At 57.6% G+C, this 21,172-nt stretch overlaps 1 protein-coding gene and 1 long non-coding RNA gene across 3 annotated transcripts; one reads left to right on the top strand and one right to left on the bottom strand.

The window, feature by feature from the left end:
- Positions 1-270: 270 nt before the first annotated feature.
- Positions 271-12,075, bottom strand: DIPK1C (divergent protein kinase domain 1C). The gene is made up of 4 exons (XM_037145646.2): positions 11,533-12,075; positions 4,952-5,617; positions 1,113-1,277; positions 271-774 (listed from the first exon to the last, which is right to left on the bottom strand). Exons 1-4 carry the CDS (start codon positions 12,073-12,075, stop codon positions 568-570), a joined length of 1,581 nt encoding a protein of 526 aa, XP_037001541.2. The 3' UTR covers positions 271-567.
- Positions 12,076-12,098: 23 nt separating this feature from the next.
- Positions 12,099-20,971, top strand: LOC128627267 (uncharacterized). 2 transcript variants are annotated; one of them, XR_008391421.1, is made up of 5 exons: positions 12,099-12,992; positions 13,447-16,202; positions 16,414-16,586; positions 16,728-19,560; positions 20,218-20,971. It is a non-coding gene; the product is annotated as an uncharacterized LOC128627267 (long non-coding RNA). The 2 variants fall into 2 exon arrangements; XR_008391420.1 differs by having other exon boundaries at positions 12,099-16,202.
- The last annotated feature ends 201 nt before the right edge of the window (positions 20,972-21,172 follow it).

The raw sequence follows: 21,172 nt of genomic DNA on the forward strand, positions 1-21,172 counted from the left end.
CCCCTGTCTCACAGCTCACACACGTCACACTCACCCTCACACACTCACCTGCTCACCCTCCACACACACACCAGCTTACACCCACTCGGGCATGTGTGCTCACACGTGTGTACATGCATGAATGTGTGCCCTCGCGCCCACACATGTGCACACACACCTCTGTAGCACTCAGGTGCACTATTTTTACACAGCAAGCATCTGCAGCGGGAGGAGCTGGAAACGTCTGTTCTGAGTACAGGCGCCTTCTTCAGAGCAATTGCGTGCTGGGACTGCGCTGCTCAGAACGAAGGGCCCTCCCAGCAAAACCCTCTGTGCCCACCTCCTGTGTGTCCTGTTCAAAAGGGGGACGGGTGGAGGCCAGGATGGCCTCTCCATCCGAGGGGGGCGAGGTGGACGTCGGAGCGGAGAGGAGGAGGCACAGGTGCCCACTGCGGATGTGCGACGGGAACAGCGTGAGGCGGGCTCCTGCGTGGAGGGCCACGGTCATTTGCACAGTGAAAATGTCTCCTCTTTGGAACCAGGCAGACGCCACCTCTCCTGAGCGGGCATTTGACAGCCCAGCGGTGGCTACTCCTCCACCTCCCGCAGTTCCCGCAGCGCGGCCCGGAAAAGGCGCCGAAGCTTCCACAACATGGTGGGAGCGGCTGTCTGTGGGCTGCTGGCGTCTGCACACTCCTGCACTGCCTCGCGCAGCTGCCACTGAAGCCGGGCGGAGACGGCGGAGCTCCTGATTGTCGAGGAGAACCAGTGTCGGAATATCTTGTCACAGACCACCTGGGGCAGGGCAGGGGGTCGTTAACTCGGGGCAGGGAGTCCCCCTGAGAGCCCCGAGCCAGAAGGCGGACCTTAGTGACCTCACCTGGGCTCCCATCCCTCCCCCAAGGGCCTTCTGGGGTCGGGGGTCCTGCAGATGACCTGGGACTCAGACCCCCAGATAAACCTTGCATCTGGGGCAAGGCCACCGTGTGTCAGGTAGAAAACGCCACTTCTGGCCTCAGGGCAGGTGGGGAAGCTCAGGTGGCACATCACAAGGACAGAGCTCGCGTGGGTGACAGTGGCCATGGGAAGTAGCCAGCAAAGGCCGGCGCCCAGCAGCGGCCCCCGCCACTCACCTGCAGGTTGCTGTTGGCGCGCTGGGCGCCACACCTGTTGACGCGCAGGTCGCACCTGGAAAAACAGTCGAAGAAGCTGCAGTCTGTGTCTCCCGTGCAGTTCTGCTCGAGAATCTCCCTCATTTTAGGCTCAAAAAAGGCCATGTCCACATCGATGGCCACCACCTGTAACCAAACAGCACAGGTAAGTGAGGGGAGGCTGCGGGGAGCTCTGCCCCTGCCCACGAGCCGGGGTCCCGGGCGTGCGGGCTCCCAGGGCTCTGCAGCCGGTGGCCGAGCCTGGCCATCGGGGAGACGAGGCTTTACTCCCCTGGCAGATGACAGTGACACTGTGCTGTAAGGAAGGCCTTGGCTGTCACCAGGGGAAGCCGAGGACTTGGAACCCTGTTCCAGGAATGTCCGTTGTCACCTCCCGGCATTTCTCAGCTCTCCACGGAGCACCCCCGAAATGTCTTCAGAACGAACTGCCTCCCTCCCGGCTTTGGTGGCTGACCCCCAAGGGTCAGGGGGCCGGAAGATCAGGTCCTCCACCCACACGAACTGAAGCAACAGAAGGGAACCACATTCAAGAGGCAGGGTGGCGGGTGCAGTGGTGAGGAGGAGGCAGATGGTATCTAAGTCGCCTGCTGGCGGCGTCTCTGTCACCAGGGTCAACTGCCTTGACTCCGACAGGTTGGAGGGACACGTGGGGGGAGATGGCAGCCCTGACGTCCTTGACATCAGCCTGGTGCATGTGGAGCCTGACGCCGCATCAGACCCTGCATCCCTGCCTCAGCGTGAGAACCTCGACCCCCTGAATTCCAGCTCTATCTTCTTGGCTTCGAACCAAGAGGCGTCAAAACCACAAGAATAATATCTAAATTATGCAGATTTCCCTTCATCGCCTGAATTTAAAAAAAGAAAAAAGATGAACTCCAACCTGAGGAAACCTGGAGATGGCCCAAATCAAGCAGTTCGTAGCTTCAAGGTATCAAAAAGCTATTAAAAGACGCAATGGATTGGAGGCAGTCGGTGGCAGGGCACAGGCCTTCTCAGGTCAACGCTGAAACGCGCCCCTCCCTTCTCCGCTCCGCGGCCTCGCCAAGAAAGGGTTCCCTGATTTGGTGTCTCACTCAGGACTGATGCCGAAAGGCAAGAAAGTTTCTCGGGGAATAATCAGTAAAACGGAGGAGGGAAGATAATTTATTTCAAAATGTAGAGAGAATAATGAAAAACAAAACAGGGAGGCTTTTACTTGTTAAGAGCTTTGCCCAATTACTAATTCAGGCACAGCAAACAGAAATTATCATTTTAATCAGTTTTTCCTGTCTCATTATTTAGCCAAAAGAAATAGCTCACTTCATTATTTGCACTGGCTAACAGACTGAAAAAAGACCAGGTTATGCTAATGAGCTCTTTGGCTCTCCCGTGTATGATTGGAGCTGCAAGACCCTTCTCTTTTTCCTACAATTTCTGGCAACGCCCCCAGCTGCCCTTGGGCCCCCCAGATGGACCCTCGGCTCCTTGCAGTTTCTCTCCCCACCACTTCTGTTGGCTCCCTTCCCATCGCCCAGGACAGCCAAATTTATTTTTTAATTTTTCCGTAAGGCAGAGGCGGGGTTACAGCTACTGTGTACAGAACGGTAAGCACCTAAAATAGGAACGGCAACAAAACAGATCAGAGAAGCTGCAGGAGGCTTCGTAAACTGCACCTTAAATTGCATCTCAGTCCTAACTCTTCCCCAGTGGGCAGACCCAACCCACGCCACCTGAAGGCTTCATCCTGGCCTGGAAAGGATGTCCCCTGGAAAGTGTGGCCCTAGGGTAGGAGACATGTCGCCAGCTTGAAAGGAGCCCTTGCTGGCATACGCAGTGGCGTTTTGTGCTTGCGTGTGGGGTAAACCATCAACACCTGGACATTGGGACCTGCGGAGAGTGAACGGCTTTGAGTTGTCAGCTCCTTCCGCCTGCTCCTGCCCCCGGGAGACGGCAACCTGGCCTGGGAGAGGCCCCGCCTGCGTCCCGTAGCCGGGGTGCGCCAGAAACACCTGGAGGCTTGCTTCCCAGACGTGCATCGCCACATCCCACCCTTGTTTCTGACTCTGGAGGCCTTGGGCAAAGTCGGAGAACCTGCTTTTCTAACAGGTTCTCTGTTGGTGCAGAAAGGGCTGCTTTTTACTTAGAAGTTGTAAAACTGTAGGTGAAGGTAACTCCTTGAGCCTCAGCCCTGGAAGGAAGCTCACTAATGGGGGTGAGCACAGCGGAATCTTGTGCTTGCACCCCACCCTCACCCCCGCTCGGGCAGGGCCAGGGCCCGAGGGCTTCTGGAACAGTCCGTCCACACAGCGATTCATCGAACTGATGTCCAGCACCTGCTCTGCTGGAGATGCTGACAGGCCCACCTGAGGGGGACCACGGCCGGGCGGACCCAGGAGCGCCTCCTCTCCGGAGCTTTTCCCGGAAACCCAGCCCAGACAGACTCTCGGGCCCCTGCACTGCCATCTTTCCCCGACACCTGGACCAATGTGGGGCATCTGATGCCGGGAGAACTGGCCCCTCGCTGGGTGAACCCTCCACCCCGCCTCTCCCGGGCCCTCAGAGTGGCTGCGTCCCCAGGACTTCCCTGAGGAGAGCAGCGGCCCCTCGAGTCTGGCACAGGATGTCCCCTCTCAGTCGGTCAGGCAGCCTCGGCCAGGACCTCGGCTCCGGGAAAGAAGCTAACGAGCCCAGGGTTCCCTGCCCTTCCCAGGTCGTCTGCCTGGGTCTCCTCCTGGAACTCACCAGAACCCTCTGGAACCTCAAGAAAACCCCCCAGCTTATCAGCCCCTTGGGGACCACCAGGGACAGGCCATCAGGACAAAGCAGTTTGGACAAGATGCTGCAACGTTCTTGACAGGACTTGACAGGACGGCAGGTTCACACGACTTCAGACTGTTTCTTTAAGGGGACATCCCTGCGTCACCTGCCGTGGGGCCATGGCTGGCTGTCACAGTACCTCTGTATGTCCCCCACGTTCTCACCCGGTGAAGAGCAGCATCCGTTGTGAGCCGGCCCCTCAGTGACCAGCCCACCGAGGGGCCGGAGTCCAGCTGGCCTGGCCCTTCACCTGCAAGGGCCTGCAGTGTCAGAGATGACCCCAGGCAATGACACCTGGGGCGGAAGACAGCCGCTTATTGTGACACCTGGGTTTGGCCCAGCTGGGGGTGAGGGACCTTCTGATGGCACTGCAGCCCCTGCTGCCGCTGCTCCTCGTCCTTAGTTGCTCATCTCCTCGGACGCCGGAGAGGGACCCAGAGGGACCCGGAGAGGGGCCCACCTGCCCCGCACCGAGCGCTGCGGGGCCCGCATCTCCACTGGGCGTGTCTGTCCCTTGTGGAAGGCACCCAAAGTTTAGGTGTCCCTCCAGAGACTCGCCCAAGGAAGAGAAGCTCACGCGAACCTCCAGGAAGTGCCAGAAAACACTGCATGTTGTCACGGGGCCTGCGCAGTCTGAAGACAGTGTCCCCAACTGGGCCATTGTCCCAAAGCCCCCAGAAGCCATCCTCCCCATGGTCCCCAAGGACTGCTTTCTGCTCTCAGCAAGGACAGGCTTTGTAGCAAAAACCAGAACAGGCCTCAGGGAGGACCTGTCCTGCCGGGTCACAGCCCAGGCCCCTGCTGTCCCCGCCTGTCACCACAGTCCCCCTTCCCAGGGTGGGGTGAGGGTGCAGGAGCCCTTTCAGTTCTCATGAATGCAGCTCGGGCAGGGTGGGCTAGAAGGCTGCATCGTGTTGCTGTGTTTCCCAGGATTTCAGAAATTCTCTCATTTTCGACCCCCCACTGGACCACAAAGTCCCCCTCGTGCCTCGAGGGGCACTCACCGTGAGGTCCCTCCTGATGGCGAAGTTCTCGGGCTTCACATCACAGAGGTGGAGGCGGTGGGAGAAGCCATGGTCGAACTGCCTCACCAGGTCCAGGAAGCTGAGTGCCATGTCCCCGACTGCCTGGGCCTGGCCCCGGGAGGCCCCGTGCAGGGGGAAGAGGGCCCCGTGGTGGGCGCCGCCAGCTGCCAGGTACTCCACAGCGTAGAAGTGGCCGCAGGAGCCCAGCACGGGCAGGGCGTGTGGGCTGAGCCCCTGCAGCACGCTGAGCAGGACAAACTCCTCCTGCTGCACCAGGGACCACAGGCTGGCCAGCTGGCCCCGCCACCGCGGGCCTCGGCGGCCTGGCCACAGAGGCCCCAGGCTGCTCTCAGACAGCTGCAGGCCCAGGGCGCTCCTGACTTCCCCGGCCACCAGCAGGAGCAGTTCTGCCTCCTGCAAGGCCGGACCCTCATCCTCGGCCGGGGACCCCAGCAGGCCGGGCGGCTGGAAGCTGGAGAAGGCTTCCTCCTTGGACTTGAGGATGATGGGGCGGCCACGCCAGTCCGCCTGCAGCACCTTCTTGCCCCCGTCGTAGTAGAGGCAGCGCTGGTACCGCAGCTTCCCCGCCACACACAGGTCCTCGCAGAGGTCGCCTGCCAGCGCCCCGCCCCGGTAGTCTCGGCACTGGAAGGAGGAAATAGTGGACAGGATCACAACACAGTGGAGATGGGGGCAGGCAAAGAGCCCGGGCTGCTCCCTGCACTCAGGATGCGTCCAGCAGCCATGGAAACCCGGCGAGTGCGCAGGGCCAGGGCCTCGGAATCAACACCCAGAGGGAGCAGGAGGTCTCCATCTGTCCAGCTGCTGATGCCGGGAAGGCGGTTCGCCACCTGGGTTTCGGTTTTCTCACCTATTGGTGAGAGGGCATGGCCAGCTGGCGGGGCTGCCGAGGGCTCGTGAGCCCATTCGAGGGCCACGAGGTCAGATCTCGGGGGGCGGGGCCCGAGGCCACAGTCCTGGCCCTTATGCTGGCAGAACACGGAGGCTCCGGGAGGGTCCCAGGGCTCAGAGAACTGGCTGCAGGAAAGGGGAGTTGGAACAGGCCTCGCGGCTGCTGGTGTCCATAGGACCAGAGAGAGGACGTCACCAGGGACGCACGTCAGAAGGGGGGAGCCACGTGGGCTCAGCTGTGGTTTCTGGGTCAGGGATCCACAGGGAAGGTGTTTGGTTCCCGATGCTGGGGAGGAAGGCACCCAGGAGCCCTCAGAGAGGGCATTTCTCCTCATCTTTGGGGGCCCTTCTGACAGGTGCCACATGGGGAGACCAGTGACCCCCCTCACCACACTGATGCTGTCCCTAAGAAGACAGTCCAGCCAGGCCCTGACAACAGACCCACTGGAGGAATGGCCACAGGCAGGGCTCACCTGTCCCAGCCACGCCTGGCCACCTTCCGATGAACACGCCCAGCTCTACACGAGCAGAGCTGCACCCCAACTACAGGGACTGGGCCCCAGAGATCACAGAACAGAGGTGGCTGCCTTTGAACCTCATAAATGACAGTGGGGTATGACATGGGCCAGGCAGGAGCTTGGCCAGCTGCGATGTGCGGAAGACTGGGTTTGCCCTCGGGCTCTGCCCCCCACCAGGTGTGAGGCTTGTTTTCAAAGGGAGACCTGTGAAGGTCAGCCAAGGTCACGGGTGCAGAGGACTGGTCATCTCAGAGAAGGCTAGTTTTTTGACCAGCCCTGGGCAATCAGAAGCAGAAGGCCAGGGAGGCTTGGTCCGGGACAGATGCATCCAAGCTCAGTTTTAAAAGACAAATCGCAAGTCTGCCTCATGGACAACGGGGTCGAGGGCAGCTCCGTCGCAACGAACTTGGCCTGTGCGATGGCCGGAGTTGCAGAGCCAGGAGGGGCAGTCGAAGAACCAGGCCACTTCAGAGGGTGGAGAGCAAGGTCAGACCACAGGCCTGTGAGTGACGGACCAGGAAGTTCGATCAAAAGTGCGTTTCCTACGTCTCTGCCCGGTACGACTGCTTCCTGCCGGGCAGCGGTCAGGGCCACCGGCCGGTGGGGGTGCTCCTCTGCCCCAGGCTCTCACCGAGTCACTCGCTCACCCCCGCCCCTCCTTCGGGCCGTAGCACGGCCTCCCTGCAAAGCTGGACTGAAATCAAACCCAAGTCAAACTGAAACCTATACAAGACTTGCCCCTGCAAATTTGGAAGGCAATTCCCAACAGGAGTTGCAAGATATTTCGAACAATGGTCTACTCTTTGAACTTGGCACACAACCTATTGACTTTGGAGGGGAACATTCAAGTTGGCTGTTTTCTGAAGATCAGCTCGTTAAGGCATCGGGGACGAGGTGTCAGGCCTCAGAAAGGACAGCAGGTAGAGCGAGGCGCCCAGGCGAGCTCTGAGGTCTGTGATCGACTTTTGGGGCTCCGAGACCTCCTTCATCAGAGGAGACTGCTTGCGTTAGAGCTGAGCACCCACAGTGCAGTTACTGCACAGCTGTTCTTTGTCGTCACTCTTTGGGGTGGAGGATTGTTGGCATTTCGGTTCCTACACCTCTTACGCATGCAGGACACAAACGAGTGTGAGTTCGGTCGGCCCCGGCTGTCCCGGTCCCCAGTGTGAGAGCCTCGGGGTCTCCTGGTGTCTGTCCCCACTACACACAGAGAAGCGCTTCAGCCAGCGTGTGAACAAAGCCAAAGCATAAGTCATGAGGTTGCAAACTAATTAATAATTATTGTCATGTTAGAGACATTTGTGAAATTATGTTAGCAGCAGGCCTTATTGAAAAGGAGCTATTTTTAACAACAAAAAAGTGGTTTTACGGACTTGAATTCCATTGTTAAAGTCAGCTTCCTCTGACTGTGAGGTGGTCCTAAGTGCCTGTTGGGAGACACACACGTTTCTGTGCCCAAATGCGTGTGCCCGTAACATCCCCAGGTGTAAAGGGGGCTCGTGGGACTCAGGCGGCCTTTTCCAATCACTTGGACTCCGGGTACGTTCCTGCTCCCCGCAGGCTGTGGGCGCACCGGCCAATGCTCGCTGTCCACACGCCCAGCTCTCCGGGAGCGTCCTCGGTGGTTGCCGCTCAGAGCCTCTTCGCCCTGTATCGCGCTCCTCGGGTGAAAACAAAACCCATCCACTCCAGTCTGGGCACCGGAGGACAAGAGTCTCAGAGGTCACACCCAAGGTCTGAGTTTTCTTCCGTGTGTTTGCTTTTGTTGTTGAGGAGTGTGAGTCCTCACATGGTTAGAACCCGTCCTGTCACACGATGGGGTTGCTTGCCCAGCAGCAACCCTGTGCAGTGCAGAGTCATGGAGCAAGTGGCCCGTCCCCCGGGGGGACCCTGGACAGATGGCTTTCAGGGGTGTCCAACCTCTTGGTGTCTCTGGGCCATACTGGAAGAAGAAGAGTTGTCTTGGGCCACACATTACATACATGGTGACACATCATCATGAAATAATCTCATCACATTTTAGGTAAATTTATGACTTTGTGTCGGGCCATGTCCACAGCCATCCTGGGCCGCGGTTGGACCCCCCTGGCCCTTGGACATTACAAACACAGCCAAAGCAAATGGGAGAGTGGAGCCGTCCTCTGCTCTCATGCCTTTCTGGGTATGTGCCCTGAGTGCCGTAGTCCCTCTGGGACCAGAGGTCCCCGTCACAGCAAAGACAGATAAGCCGGTGCCGACTCGGAGGAACCCGGAATGCAGATAACCACATGCAATCACATGGAGCCGCACCAGCCGAACGAGGATTCGGCCTCTGGATAACAGGGCCCTTGGGAATCTCTTGAGATGCTTTGACAGTGATGTGCGGAGGAGGGTGAAGTGTACCCCGCTGTTCCTGATGGTTCTCGTCATCGAAGGAGCCACTTGCTCTCTGGGGTGAGTACCACCAGACAGCGCAGGGTTCACCCTGGCTCCCCACACGCTGTGTGAGTGAGGGCTCGGTTTCTGCATCTGTGAAATGGGGCGGTCGATGCACACGCCTCCCCAGGGTTGATGAGGCGAGTAAACGAAAGGACACGTGGGAAGCGGCTGAGTGCGGTGCCTGCCTAGCAAGGCAGCCGAGCACCTCGGCCCTGCCTCTGCGTGGGGGGCCCGGCCGCAGAACAGAGGCGGCTCCTCGGCCGGCCCGACAGCCGGAGCCTACGGGCCCTGCTCTCCGGAACGGCTGGGCAGAAGAAACGCCACAGCAAGGACAAAGAGGACACGGGGACGTCTGGGCTACTGGGTGTGCTGAAAGGATGCAGGGAAGAGAGCATCGCAGTCCGATGAGAAAAATCCAAAGCCCTCAGACCCAGGGCTCAACTCTCTGGAACAAGTCCATGGGCTCCCTCAGGAGGTGGGTGGGCTTGGGGCTCGCAGAAGGCCTAGCTCCCAGTCCTCTAGGCCTCATGCGAGCCCCAAGCCCACCTCCTCTGCTCTGGCGAGGCCCCCAGCAGGCTGGGGATGCCCCTGTGCATGGCGGGGGGGGGGGAGGTGGAGAGCAGGTAGTGTGCTCTGAACATGCTGGGCCTTGCCCACAGCTCTGCTGTCTTTGAGCAAGTGAGGGTGGGGTTAGGGGGTGGCGGGCTCCCTGCGGCTCAGCGCAGCTCTGGTACCCAGAGGGAAAGCTAATGAGAGTCTGGAGGCCGTTCAGAAGACTCACAGCAGCTTCATTATTGAGGATAAAAGCCAGGCAGAGTGAACTGAAAGTGCTTGGGAGACCAGAGACAGAAGCTCGATTCAGCCTGAGCCCGGGAGGCCACCGTGCCAGCTTCTGCATGCGGCCAGGGCCCAGAAATCCGGGTCTGCAGCCTGGGGGCAAATTCAGACCTCGTGCTAGTGCGGGGAGTCCTGGGGAACAGGGGGCCAGGGTGCTGCGTGGGGCTCACCTCAGCGCGTCAGGAGGGGGGCAGGGAGGAAGGAGAAAGGGATGAGGTGGGAAGAGGGGGAGACAGCCAGGTCCTGAGCACGTGCGAGGGACCACGGCCTCCAACAAGGCGCCCAGACAGCGCACCCCAAAAAGTCAGTTCACTGAGACAACGGCAATGAACTTGAGGAAGACAGACTTGGTATCCCAAACCATTCTTTTGGCAACAGGAGAGAGAGAGGCCTCCAGAAGTAGGGCCAATCTGTTTGGCTTTTTGTCAGTCTTGAAACAACCCCATCTGGCTGCCATTGGAGATACATTGGTGGAACCTCTGATCAGAATTGGTTTACATTCACCAGCTGAAATGCTGGGAAAGTTATGAGGTGCAATTACTTAAATTATATGAGGCTAATTTTATTTCCATTTGGCCTCTCCCCATTCAACCAAAGGTAAGTAAATGAAAAATGAAATCCATTTTTTTGATTTCTGCAAGATTGTTATATTATTTTTGTAAAGAGAAGTATTCCATCCTGCCCAAGCTAGGAATCTTTGTTCACTGTAAATAGTCCATCAGTTGAAAGGAATTTTTTAGATGGTTACTGAGAAAATCAACAGGCTCACCTAACTTGAAGAAAACTTGACTGAGCTTCAGTGTATGGGTGGGGGGTGGACGGTAGGTGGTAGGTAGGACGGAAGGTCCGTGACAAGTGTCTCACTTGCGTTGGGATCAGTTCATTATGTCAGACTCAATTAGGAAATATGATTTGTTTTAGCTTGTACCTTTCACTCATTATTACGTAAATTTTTCCCATCACATTTTTTAAATTAAAAAAAAAACAATCATTTACTTGAAAACCTTTATGCTATCCCATTTTGATAACCTACAATATGTAAGCAATTGGACCAAAAACATCCCAGGCGTTTCTTGAAGATTTCTTAGAAAATAGATCACTTTTCACACCACACGCATAGACACCCGCTGTTCAGGGAAGTGAATAAACTCTTTGAAAATCCCCGCAACAGCAGCAGCCGCTCTCTCTGACTTTCCTGGCTTTCCTTTCCCCAACGTCCACCTTTGCGCAAGTCTCCCAAATGCGCATAATCTTCCGAACCAAACTGAGATTGAGGAGCGGCCAACGCGGGGAAGCAGCTGACCAGACTCTGGGACCCAGTGCGGCGTTTCTTCCTCCCGGCCCAGCTGAGCGGCGGTCCGGCCGGGCCCTCCCGTGGAGGAACCGAGACTGCGGTCCCTACTCCCGGACCAGGGTCCTCAGGGCTCCGGGGAGGCGCGCGCTCTGCCTGGGGTCCAGCGGACAGGACCCTGGCAGTTGTGCATCGGGCTGGGCGTGGAATCGCAGACCGGAGCCTGAAGGAGAGAATGGGGCCCCGAGAGGCTTCCTGGCCCGCATCCTGGCCAAGCGCCCCAACCCGGCGGGCCCGCCCGGGGTGCGGCCACCGGGAGACTGTCGGAAGACTCTGCGCCAACCCACAAACTTTCTTCAGCAGCGCGGCTCAGAGATGGTGGGAGAGCAGTCGGGCAGGAAGACTCTTGGGACAAAGGGCCAGTTTTGGCAACGGGGGAGAGACACCCCCGCGCCCCCAGAGGACTCCCCGGGCATAGTGCCGGTCCCGGGGACAGGGATGCGCGCGTCCGGCATTCCACGCACGGGGCCCCCACCCCCATCGCCCGGGTGCGCGCCGCAGGGCAGGGCGGCAGCGGGACCTACCAGTGCGGCCAGGATGCGCCGGCTCTTCTCGTCCGTGCAGCGCTCCGAGAGGGCGCCCGGGTGCGCGCGGAGCAGCAGCGCAGCGGCCAACACCCAGCCCGCGGTCCAGGCGGCACAGGCCACCAGCGCGCCCCGCCCGCACCGCCAGCGCCTCCCGCAGCCCCGCGCGCCTGCAGCCCGCGCCATGGCCGTCCCGCCCGCCACCCACTCAGCCGCCTGTGCCCTGAGCCGGTGTCGTGGCTGCACTGCCGCGGGCTCAGCGGGGGAGGGGGCGCGGGGGAGAGGCCACGCAAGGGGAGGGGAGGCCGCGGCTGGATACCCTGCTCGGTGAGTCCTGCGGTGGGTGGGGGCGTCTGCCGGGGCACCCGGGAAAGCGAGTGTGCGCTGGCCACTCCTGGTTGGCGCACCCTGGACGCCCTGCTTCGCCGCTGCACCCGGGCACCCTTTCCACTTTTTTTTCACCTTTTCCCCCAAGGCCAGCTCCTCTCTTAAACAGAATCCGCATAGATGCAAACTCCCTGGTCTAGCTCCTGGCTCCTCCATCAACACATCTTCGATTCAGACAAGACTCAAGACACCCCTCATCCCCACCTCCTCTGGGCTGCTTTTAATGTTCCAAATGTAGACCCCTGGCTGCTGTATGCCCCCTCCCCCATTTGCCTCTGCTACATCCCTTCCTCCTCTGCATCACCTGGCTTGGGAGGAGCCCCAGGTGAGACCTCCTGCCAGCGTGAGTGGAGTTGGGGGTCCCCAGACAGGATGGTCTGGGACATTGTGGTCACTGCCACCCGTCTTTCCCACCCCAGGCATCCTCCTGAATCCAGGGCCCCCCTCCCACTCCAGCCCAGGCTGCCCGAAACTCCAGGGCGTCCTTTGCAGGGGCAAAAAGTGAAGGGCTCTTTAAACGGCTGTTTCCTCCTGGTGAGGAGGAAGCGCTCCCTAAATGTGTCTAAATCTGCGTTTAGGTCTCTTTGTAACATCGTCTCAGGAGCAAGCATCAGTGCTCCGTCGTGGCCCTCTGGTAAGGCAGGCAGGCAGCTCCAAGGGCAGAGCTGGTTCTTGACAGCCATCCCTTCCCCAGGCCAGCAAGCTGCTCCTCCCTCCCTCTCTGAAAGAGGGTCTCCCAGAGAAAGAGCCCCGGTGGGTGGGGTGGCGGGGCTGAGGCAGCCCAGGGGCTCTGAACGCGCCACCCCAGGGCTCCACCGGCATCTTACTCTGGGCCTCTCAGGTACCAGCAGGGGGGTGGGGTCCCCACACCCCTGCTTGCACTGGACCTGAGTGTCACATATCTGGTCTTGAGTGTGGGGACCACTGGAATTTCTCTGGCCCCGAGGAAGCAGGCTGTCATTCTTCCAGGGCACCAGCTTCCCCACCTTGTCTGTCCTGCCGTGTGACTCTGTGGCAGAGGTCTCCAGGAACTGTGAAACGTCACCCTAAGGAGCACTCTGGGCATACCGCAGGTGACCCTAATGCCACAGGCACTTGGGATTTGGGGAGCACTCAGTCAACAGCAGTAACGAACGCCTGTCCCTTCCCATATGCCCAGGCTCCCACACCCAGGGCACACCCAGCCCCAACCCCAGGCTCCCCCCGGGAATATTTTCCTGGGTGGGCTGTACCAACGTGGTCATCTCATTTCTAAATAGTTGTGGGCATCTCAGGGCACTGTTTTCAAACCCTGACTTGATAGCGTAAAGGTGTTCCACCCCCTTCCCCCAAAATTGTCAGGGGTGGAGGGGCAGGAGCAGGAAGGAGGATGAGATGAAGAAGTGTTATCACGTGGTTTCAAACCTAAGAATACAACTCACAGGGGAAAGCAGCACTTGAAATCAAAGTTAGGACTTGGAAGGTAAGCCTTACTTTTGTAAATTTTTAATGTGTGAATAATCACACTACTTTTGGCCTTTTACAAAGGAAAATATATGGAAGAAGAGACCCTGGGAGCCCCAGTGAAGAGATCCTTCGAGGATTCGGTGTGGTTTAGCACCGAAGTCCCAGTGCGCTCTAGAGCCGGAAGCAGACCGGGGAAGGCAGCCTGCGCGGGCCACCTTCCTGCTGCTTGGGATGCGCGCTCTCGGCACGAAGCCCCCCAGAGCTCAGCCCACCCAGCCCTTTGCCTGGGGGTGGGGTGGGAGGCACCCCTGGAGGAAGCCTTTTAAATGACCTGTCCAAAGGGGGCTTAGGGGGGTTCAGACAGAGGTGTTCTGTAGGCCAGATGGGACTAAAGATACTTCCCTAGAGCAGCAAAAAGGTAAGCAAATAAGTCATTATGTTAACACCCAACCCCAAACTTTGGCTTCATGAACAAGGAGGAGGGGGTTGGGTCTCATCTCCCTGGAGCCGATAGCAGCTGGTGGGGCCCGGGAGGGGCTGCAGGGCGGGCTGCAGGTAGGGGCAGAGCCAGGAGAGGGGCCCCGGCTGGCTTTTATACAGGTTGATTTTAATTGGCTTTGACTCTAAAAATCCCATGAAATCCAGGAGCTATACCTTGACCCAGATGTCAAAAACTGAAGTCACGCTATTGGAAATGGCAGAGCGCCACCATCCCTCCCGCCAGGCTAAGTTCACACAGCAATTCCCAAGGCGGCTTCCCTTGGTTTGGAAAGAGATGGAAATGTGGGCAGATGTCCTGTGAGCAGACAAGGGCACCCTGTGTCTGAGCCCCGGACGCACGCCCCATGCCCAGGTCTCAGGCCCCCACCAGGACAGAGCTCGGCACTCGTACCATACCCCGTGGTTGGGGCTTGCTTGCTGTAATTGAGCACGCAGCCCCAACTGTGTTTGTCTCCAATTGCTCCCGTCCGTCCAGACTCCGTCTGACTTTACCTTCCGATCCCAGCATCCTTTCTGCTGTCCCATCCCAAGGACGCCCTTCAACACCTGCTTGAAGAAATGAGGGAAAGAGGTAGTCGGCCCTTCCTCCAGAAGATCAGAGAGCTGTGAGCACCCTGCAGGGTCTTTCTTGAGACTTTTTCTTTTAATCCATAAATATTTCTCTCTGATTTCCTGAGGCTAAATTGAACAAGGCAGACACATCACAGGGTGACGAATATACGTTTGAACAGATCCTCTAGGTTCTGAACTCCTGTATCGACAGTTGAACTTGTCTCTGAGAAGAGAATATGAATGTTTTGCTTACGGGCCATTACTGGAAGAAATGTACAATTCCGTAGTTTTCTGACCCTGATTCTACCAGATAAATAGGTTTCTTGGCGCTTGCTTCTGCCACGTCTCTGCACACTTTGAGCTCGTAAGACTATTTTTCTTCCTACAAAGACTCGGACATCAGCAAACACACCTGTGCTTGTATGTACCTAACATGTTCCACACATGAGCTCACACAATGTTCTCAGCACCCAGCAGGGCGACTGGGGGAATGTCCTTATCTAGTCACAGAGAAGGACACGACCTTTTGCACTCCAGCTGTTAGTAGGGAGACGGCGGAGAAGCCCCTCACCTGCTTCTTGGTTTGACAGCATAACTCCTGTCTCGAGGTTGGAGCCGCCCACCCCAGGAGTGAGATCAGGTTGTGACCTGTCACAGACACACTGCCATCACTGATGGGTGTGATCTGCCAAGGGCCGGGAGAGTTTCAGAAGTGTGTCAGCACCACCCACCATTTGCAAAAGTCGTGGGGAGCCAGAGTTGCACTCCGGCTTAGCTTTCATGCAGGGGTCTCGGTGGCCCACCCAGCTGCGGCTGCAGCACTTGCAGGACCATGGCAGGGCAGGAAAGGGGGGGCCACCTTCGGGAGGGAGGCGTGTTTCTGACTCCCTCTCCATTATGGGGCTGAGGGCCGAGGGAGGGTAAGCCTGGAGAAAACGAGGGAGCGCCAAACTTGCCGCCCCACTCAAACAAAACAACGAAAAAACCCCGTCTCCCCTGAAACACACAGCACACCTCAGAAAGGTCGGCCACCCCGTCACTCAGGTTCCACGTCATCCAGGTGCTCACCTGGCTCCTGTCTCACGCGAGATCAGCTCTATTTATAAAGGGGAGTGCGGCTTGGAGAGCAGGAAGTTGTTTCCTAGTCTGGGGCCAGCCCAGGTGGGCGTCTGGGTGCAGGCGCTGCTGGGTGCCCTTTGCCACCACAGGCCCGGGCTTTAAAACCAAGAGCACAGCAGACAGGAGTGTAGAGTGGTTCAAACACACACACACACAAACACACAAGTAGACGCAGCCTGGCTCCCTCTGCAACTTTGCGGGTACTGCCCCAGTCGTCCGTGTGTGAAGCTCCGTCAGCGGTGGGCCCTGATTTAGGAGAATTAAGCATCCTCAAAGGCCCCAGGCAGAGCTGGGCATCAGGGCGTCTTCACAGCACCAGTGACAGCGGCAACGAGCTGGGTGGAGCGACCCGAATGTGTGTGGCCACGGAGACGGTTCGTTGTAGGAGGGGCCCTCCTTTCCTGTCTCCTCGCTGCAGCCTCTTCTGAGTGTTCAGTTTTGGCCAGAAATCTTTGCACGAAAGGAATCACCGTGTTCCTACAGGGCTGGCTCTCGTGCACAAGCCTCTGGGGTTTCCAGGCCTTCCCCAGCTGGAGGACGACTGTAGGAAATTTCTAACCTTGTGGGCGTCCCTGCTTGGATTTCCATTTCAGGTCCAGACGCAGCTGCCTGTTGGGTTGTCCCCCCTGTGCTCGTGGAGAGATGGGAGCAGCCACCCCCAGGAGGTCGGTCCAGGTCCCTCTGCCCTGCGCCCTCTTTGTCTGGCGTGCACACGACACTCTCAAGCTTCTCGCGCGCAATGGGGAGGACGCCTCCTGAGCCTTTGCTGTCCCCAGGGAAACCCCTTGCAGGGAAAAAGCATGCATCATGAAAACGCAGGGGCCCTTAGGAAAGGGTGACACTCCACAATTTATTTCCTTTTTGGCAAATCTGCAGACAAGTGCTCCACGGTAAAGAGAGCCCGAAACCGCCCACGGCCCCAGCTGCTCCCTCAACGTGGCGTCGGGTCAGACCGTGGGGGCCTCTCCACCAACTGCGAAAGGAGAAGGCTCTGGGCTCTCCCGTGAGCGTAGCTGGTCCATAAAGTCCCAGGAGCCTCAGTACCTTGGGTACGGCCGCTTCGCCCAAAGAAGTCCTAAAACTGCTGATAGCCCTGGAATTAGGTTCTCCCAACCCAGGGTTATTCGATGTCAGCACGTGAGAAGGAGCCAGTGTCCCCTCATCCCATTAATTGTGGTCTCCACATGCAGGGGACGTAGCCGAGGCCTGGTGAGTGGAGAGACTGAGTTGACGTCACACAGAAGAGGCTGTGCCACCTGAGCCCCGCCCCTCCCAGGGCGTCTCCTTCGTCCCGACTGCAGGCGCCTTTCCCCCCCCCACTCAGCCCACCCCTGGGAGCCCTTCAACCCACCGACAGCGTCGTAATCCACTGAGTGACCTCCTGGTCCGGAAGCCGGGGCCCAGCCCCAGGCCTGCCCCTCACACACCCCACACTGGATTTTTATTTTTCGAGTGGGCACCACTCCTATGCTGACTCTGTTTGGGAACAGCGCCCCGTTCTGTTTGTGCTTTGGGCACCAAGGGTCTTGCTGTAGGTACTGTTAGCAATTCCTGTGTGGGGCCCTGGGTCACTGTCCTTTCCTGTCCCCAAAGGCCACCTCTGGTCCCACCTCTCTGGAGCTCTGAGCTACTTTCTTGGACCAGGAAGCAGACGGAAGTGCTGCAGCTGCAGGGTCACGTGGTGACTCTGTGACTTGCTCCCCTCTGGTGTCACTTCCGCCATCTCCTGCACAAGCCACCCATCTGCCTCCGCAGGTGGCATCCCTCCCTGCCTGTCCCACGAGCCCCTGAGTCCTCCTTCCTTCCTGGCGGCCCCTCATCCCCTCCAGTGCCGCTCCTGGGGTCCCACCTGACCGTCTCCCTCTCCCCACCCACCACCACCTGGACACCGGCCGGACAGCTGACCTGGGTGTCCGGGTTTTACATAACGGGTCCCTACTACAGTGGACACTTCCTGAGGCACCAGCAGGGACCCCTGCCTCCTGAATTTCGAGTCACCCTGCTGCCCTGGGCAGTTCTCCCATCGAGGGAAGAGGGTCCTGCCAGCTCCTCCACTCGCAACAGCCTGGAGCTTCCGACCCCACAGAGAGAGCTGCCCGAGGCTGCCGTACAGACCACGTGCTCCCTCGGGAAAGGCACAGAGGGCAAGGGAACGGGAGCCGGCCAGGAGCGGCTGGCGACAGAATCACAGCACTGCCCCCCACCCAGAGCGCACCCTCCCCGTGCCCCCTCGGATCCCGCCGCTGCACACACAGCAGAGAGACCAGGGGCTGGCTCGTAGCTTAGGGCCTCCTCTCCACTCCCCGCGGCTGGGCACGACTTTCACAGAACTGAGCAGGACAGTACGAAGGGCAGGGAGGGGACCCGGGACGACTTCCAAATCGGTAGGCACTTTGGTGCGTTTCCTGGATAATTTTGGCCCTGAAGCCGAGCGGAGGGGGAGAAAAGGAGATACGGGTGAACTGTGAGCGTGGCTCCTAATCAGATTGATGCTGCTCACACCTCTTTTCTTTGTCATACTCATTTTTAGTAACAAAATACATGCCCCAAAGCTGTAAGACTCCCTACGTGAAAACATTTTTATTGGGGTAAAGTACATATCACAGAAAAGTCACCATCTCACCTGTTTTAAGTGTACGGTTTAGTGGCATTCACACTCACGTTGTTGCGCAACCATGGCCACGCCCACCTACAGAAAGGTTTCTCTCCGGAACCCGAGGCGCTGCGCCCATCGAACGCTAACTCCGCCTCCCCTTCCCCAGGACCGCCGCCCTTCCACTCCCTGTCTCTGTGGGTTTGGCTCCTGCAGGCGCCTCCCGTAAGCGAATCACACAGCACGAGTCCCCCTGTCCATGTCACCAAGCATTCGTCCTCCAGGGTCATCTCTGTTGCAGGGCGTGTCAGCACGTCCATCTCTGAGGCTGGACACCGCTCTGTCCCGTGTGCAGACCACAGAGTCCTCCGCGAGTGGGCACCCCGGGCAGCCCCGTTCTGCCTGTTGTGCCAAGGGGCAGGACTACTCAGGAAGAAAATCTCACACCGCCGATGCCAGTCGGCACGAGGAATCGAGTAACTAGCCAAAACAAGAAATTTAGAAAGTTGCCTTCCATGCCACAGACCTGCACACTAAGCATCCTCCTCTCCAACTTCCCCCGCCGCTGCCTCCAGCTGCAGGGCTGCCTTTCCAGCCTCCCGGCCAAGTTCTTTCACTCTGTCATTTCTTCCCTTATTCACTCAACCCTTCTGCCAAATGCACTTGGCCCCTTCCTTTTACAGGCTGCACGTTTAATGGGAAGAGGTGGCTCGGCCGTGCACAAGCCCAGGGTGCACCTGGACGTCACTGGCTGCGAATTCTGCAAGGGCAGGGCAGGTCCTGCCTCGCTCACTTTGCGTGGGGAGCTTGCCTGCCCTTCCTGCCTCGCTGGCAGAAGTAGGCGTGTGGCTGTGACTATGGGAATGGGGGTGGGGGCTGGCAGCGGGCTGCCCTCCCCCAGGGCTCTGTGGCTTCGGTCCCATCAGAGGGTGAGCACCTCGTCATCGAAATGAGCTAGTCCGTCTTGTTGCAGCGCAATCGGGAAGCAGAAAATTCTGGGTGCTCTTTTCCCCCATGACACGTCTCATTTTCAGAACTCCTGGCTCCTGACATTTCTGGCCATTCTCGGAGCTTCGTCGCTTCCGGCGCTAAACAACAGCCTCTCTTCTGGGTCGGACAGTGTCCAGTCCTGTTTAACATTAGGGCTCCAGGGGTCACTCACAAATTCTCTCTCTCTTGGCTCAGGTCGGCCTCCGCCCAGAACATCTGCACTGGGGTGGGGGTGAGGCCGTTTTCTGTGTGTTTTCTAGTCTCCCTGCTTCCCAAACACACATGGACTGATGGTTTTACTTTCATCCTTCCAACCCTGTGTCTTTAATTTTTTTAACCTCTCGTCAATATGATTTGGAAGTCGTACCAGCCAGCACCTTGTCAGGTGTCTCCTCTATGTCCCGTCCCTGCACGGCTCGTTTTTCCTGCAACTGAACCAGGTATTTCAACTGTGACCTGAAGGCAGTGCAACTGGTATTGGGAGCGTCGGGCAGCTCCACTCTCAGGAGGGCCTTTTGACTGACGCCTGTCGATTAAAGTGCGTGACAACCGCCCACAGTGTTCCAACTGATGTTAGCTTCTACAATTTCACTTTTTAATTATTAGCATGTGGTGGAATCGGCTTCCGTGTGAGCACACGTGCTGGTCTATGAATTTTACATGTGCCGATTCACAGAACCATATCTGCAGGACCGTTCTGTCACCAAAACCCCCTCATGCGGACCTGTCATGGACGCTTTCCCCCGCCCCGCCCCCCGGTCCTCACTGAGTTTAGTCCTTAGGAGAATCGCGGAATCCAGCGCTACAGATGCCTCTCCCGGGCTCCACCCTCTTGAGAATGCCATAGACGTGGAACCATACATTCCTGAGACCAGCTTCTTTCACTGAACGTAATGCTTTTGAGAGTCACGCAAGCTGTTGCTGTCACAGCATCACTTCTGTTATCGAGACACACAGTTTGTGAATGCGGCGTTGTTTTCGACATTCACCTGCTGAAGACATTGGAGTTGTTTCCAGTTGGGGGGATGGGGGCAGGGCTGCTGTGAATGCTCCCGCCCAGGTGTTTGTGCGAACATATACCATTTTTTTTTCTCCAGGAATGGGACTATTTAGCTTAGAAACCGCCAAACCGTCTTCCAAAGTGGCCGTGCCCTTCCCCATCCCCACCAGCAGTGCCGAGGGCTCCGGTTGCTCTGCGCCCTCCGGAGCAGTCGCTGTTTTACGCAGTCTGCTACTCTGGCCTTCCTACCAGGGAGCACGTTCCCTGACTTCTCGGATTCGGCAATCTGAGATGACTTCAGTGCGAAGGGGCACCTAAGGCTCACGGACGACACACCGAGGTTTAATCTGCACTTTCTAACATCTGATGACGTCGAACACCTTTTCTGTGCTCCTTTGCCCTCCATAGATCCTCTTCAGTGAAGTGACTGTTCCAGTCATTTGCCTATTTTTTAAAAAATATTTTCTTATTGTTGACGTTGAGAGCTCTGAATAAAAGTCCCTTTTTGGGTGTGTGGTGTAGACACTTTCTCCTGGGGAGGAGCTCATCATTGCATTCTCCTGGTAGCTGGTTTCACCCTTTGAGCTGATTTTTAAATAAAGACTAAAGATGAGGATCCCCTTTCTGCATGTGGACATCCGATTGTGTTCACCCCATTGTCAAAGAAGACAGTCTGGTTTCCTCTGAATTGCTTTTCTGCCTTTGTCAAAAACTCACTTGGCATATTACATGGGTCGATTTCTAGACTCTATCCTGTTCCATTTCTATGCACTCATTCCTTTGCCAGTATACACTGTTCCGAGACTGTTGTTTTGTAACAAATAATAAAACAGGACATGTGATTCCTTCAACTTTAATCTTCTTTTTCGCAGTTGTCTTGACGATTCTCATTCATTTGTTTTTCCCTAAAGAGTTTGGTCAGATTGTCTGTATCTGCAAAGGAGTCCTGCTGGGATCTTGTTTGCAACTGCATTAAACCTGCAGGTCACGTGGGAAAGAACTGACACCTTCATGGTGTCAAACCTTATAATCCACGAACACAATCTAGCATT

Source organism: Artibeus jamaicensis, unplaced genomic scaffold (assembly GCF_021234435.1).
Source record: "Artibeus jamaicensis isolate MK-2021 breed Jamaican fruit bat unplaced genomic scaffold, CSHL_Jam_final contig_354, whole genome shotgun sequence".
Classification (NCBI taxonomy): domain Eukaryota; kingdom Metazoa; phylum Chordata; class Mammalia; order Chiroptera; family Phyllostomidae; genus Artibeus; species Artibeus jamaicensis.

Coding starts and splice junctions, on each gene's coding strand:
- DIPK1C (XM_037145646.2), bottom strand. CDS start 12,075: ATGGAGGAGCCAGGAGCTAGACCAGGGAGTTTGCATCTATGCGGATTC. Junction 1,278..4,951: donor CCATCAGGAGGGACCTCACG/GTGAGTGCCCCT, acceptor GTTTGGTTACAG/GTGGTGGCCATCGATGTGGA. Junction 775..1,112: donor GCGCCAACAGCAACCTGCAG/GTGAGTGGCGGG, acceptor GCCCTGCCCCAG/GTGGTCTGTGACAAGATATT.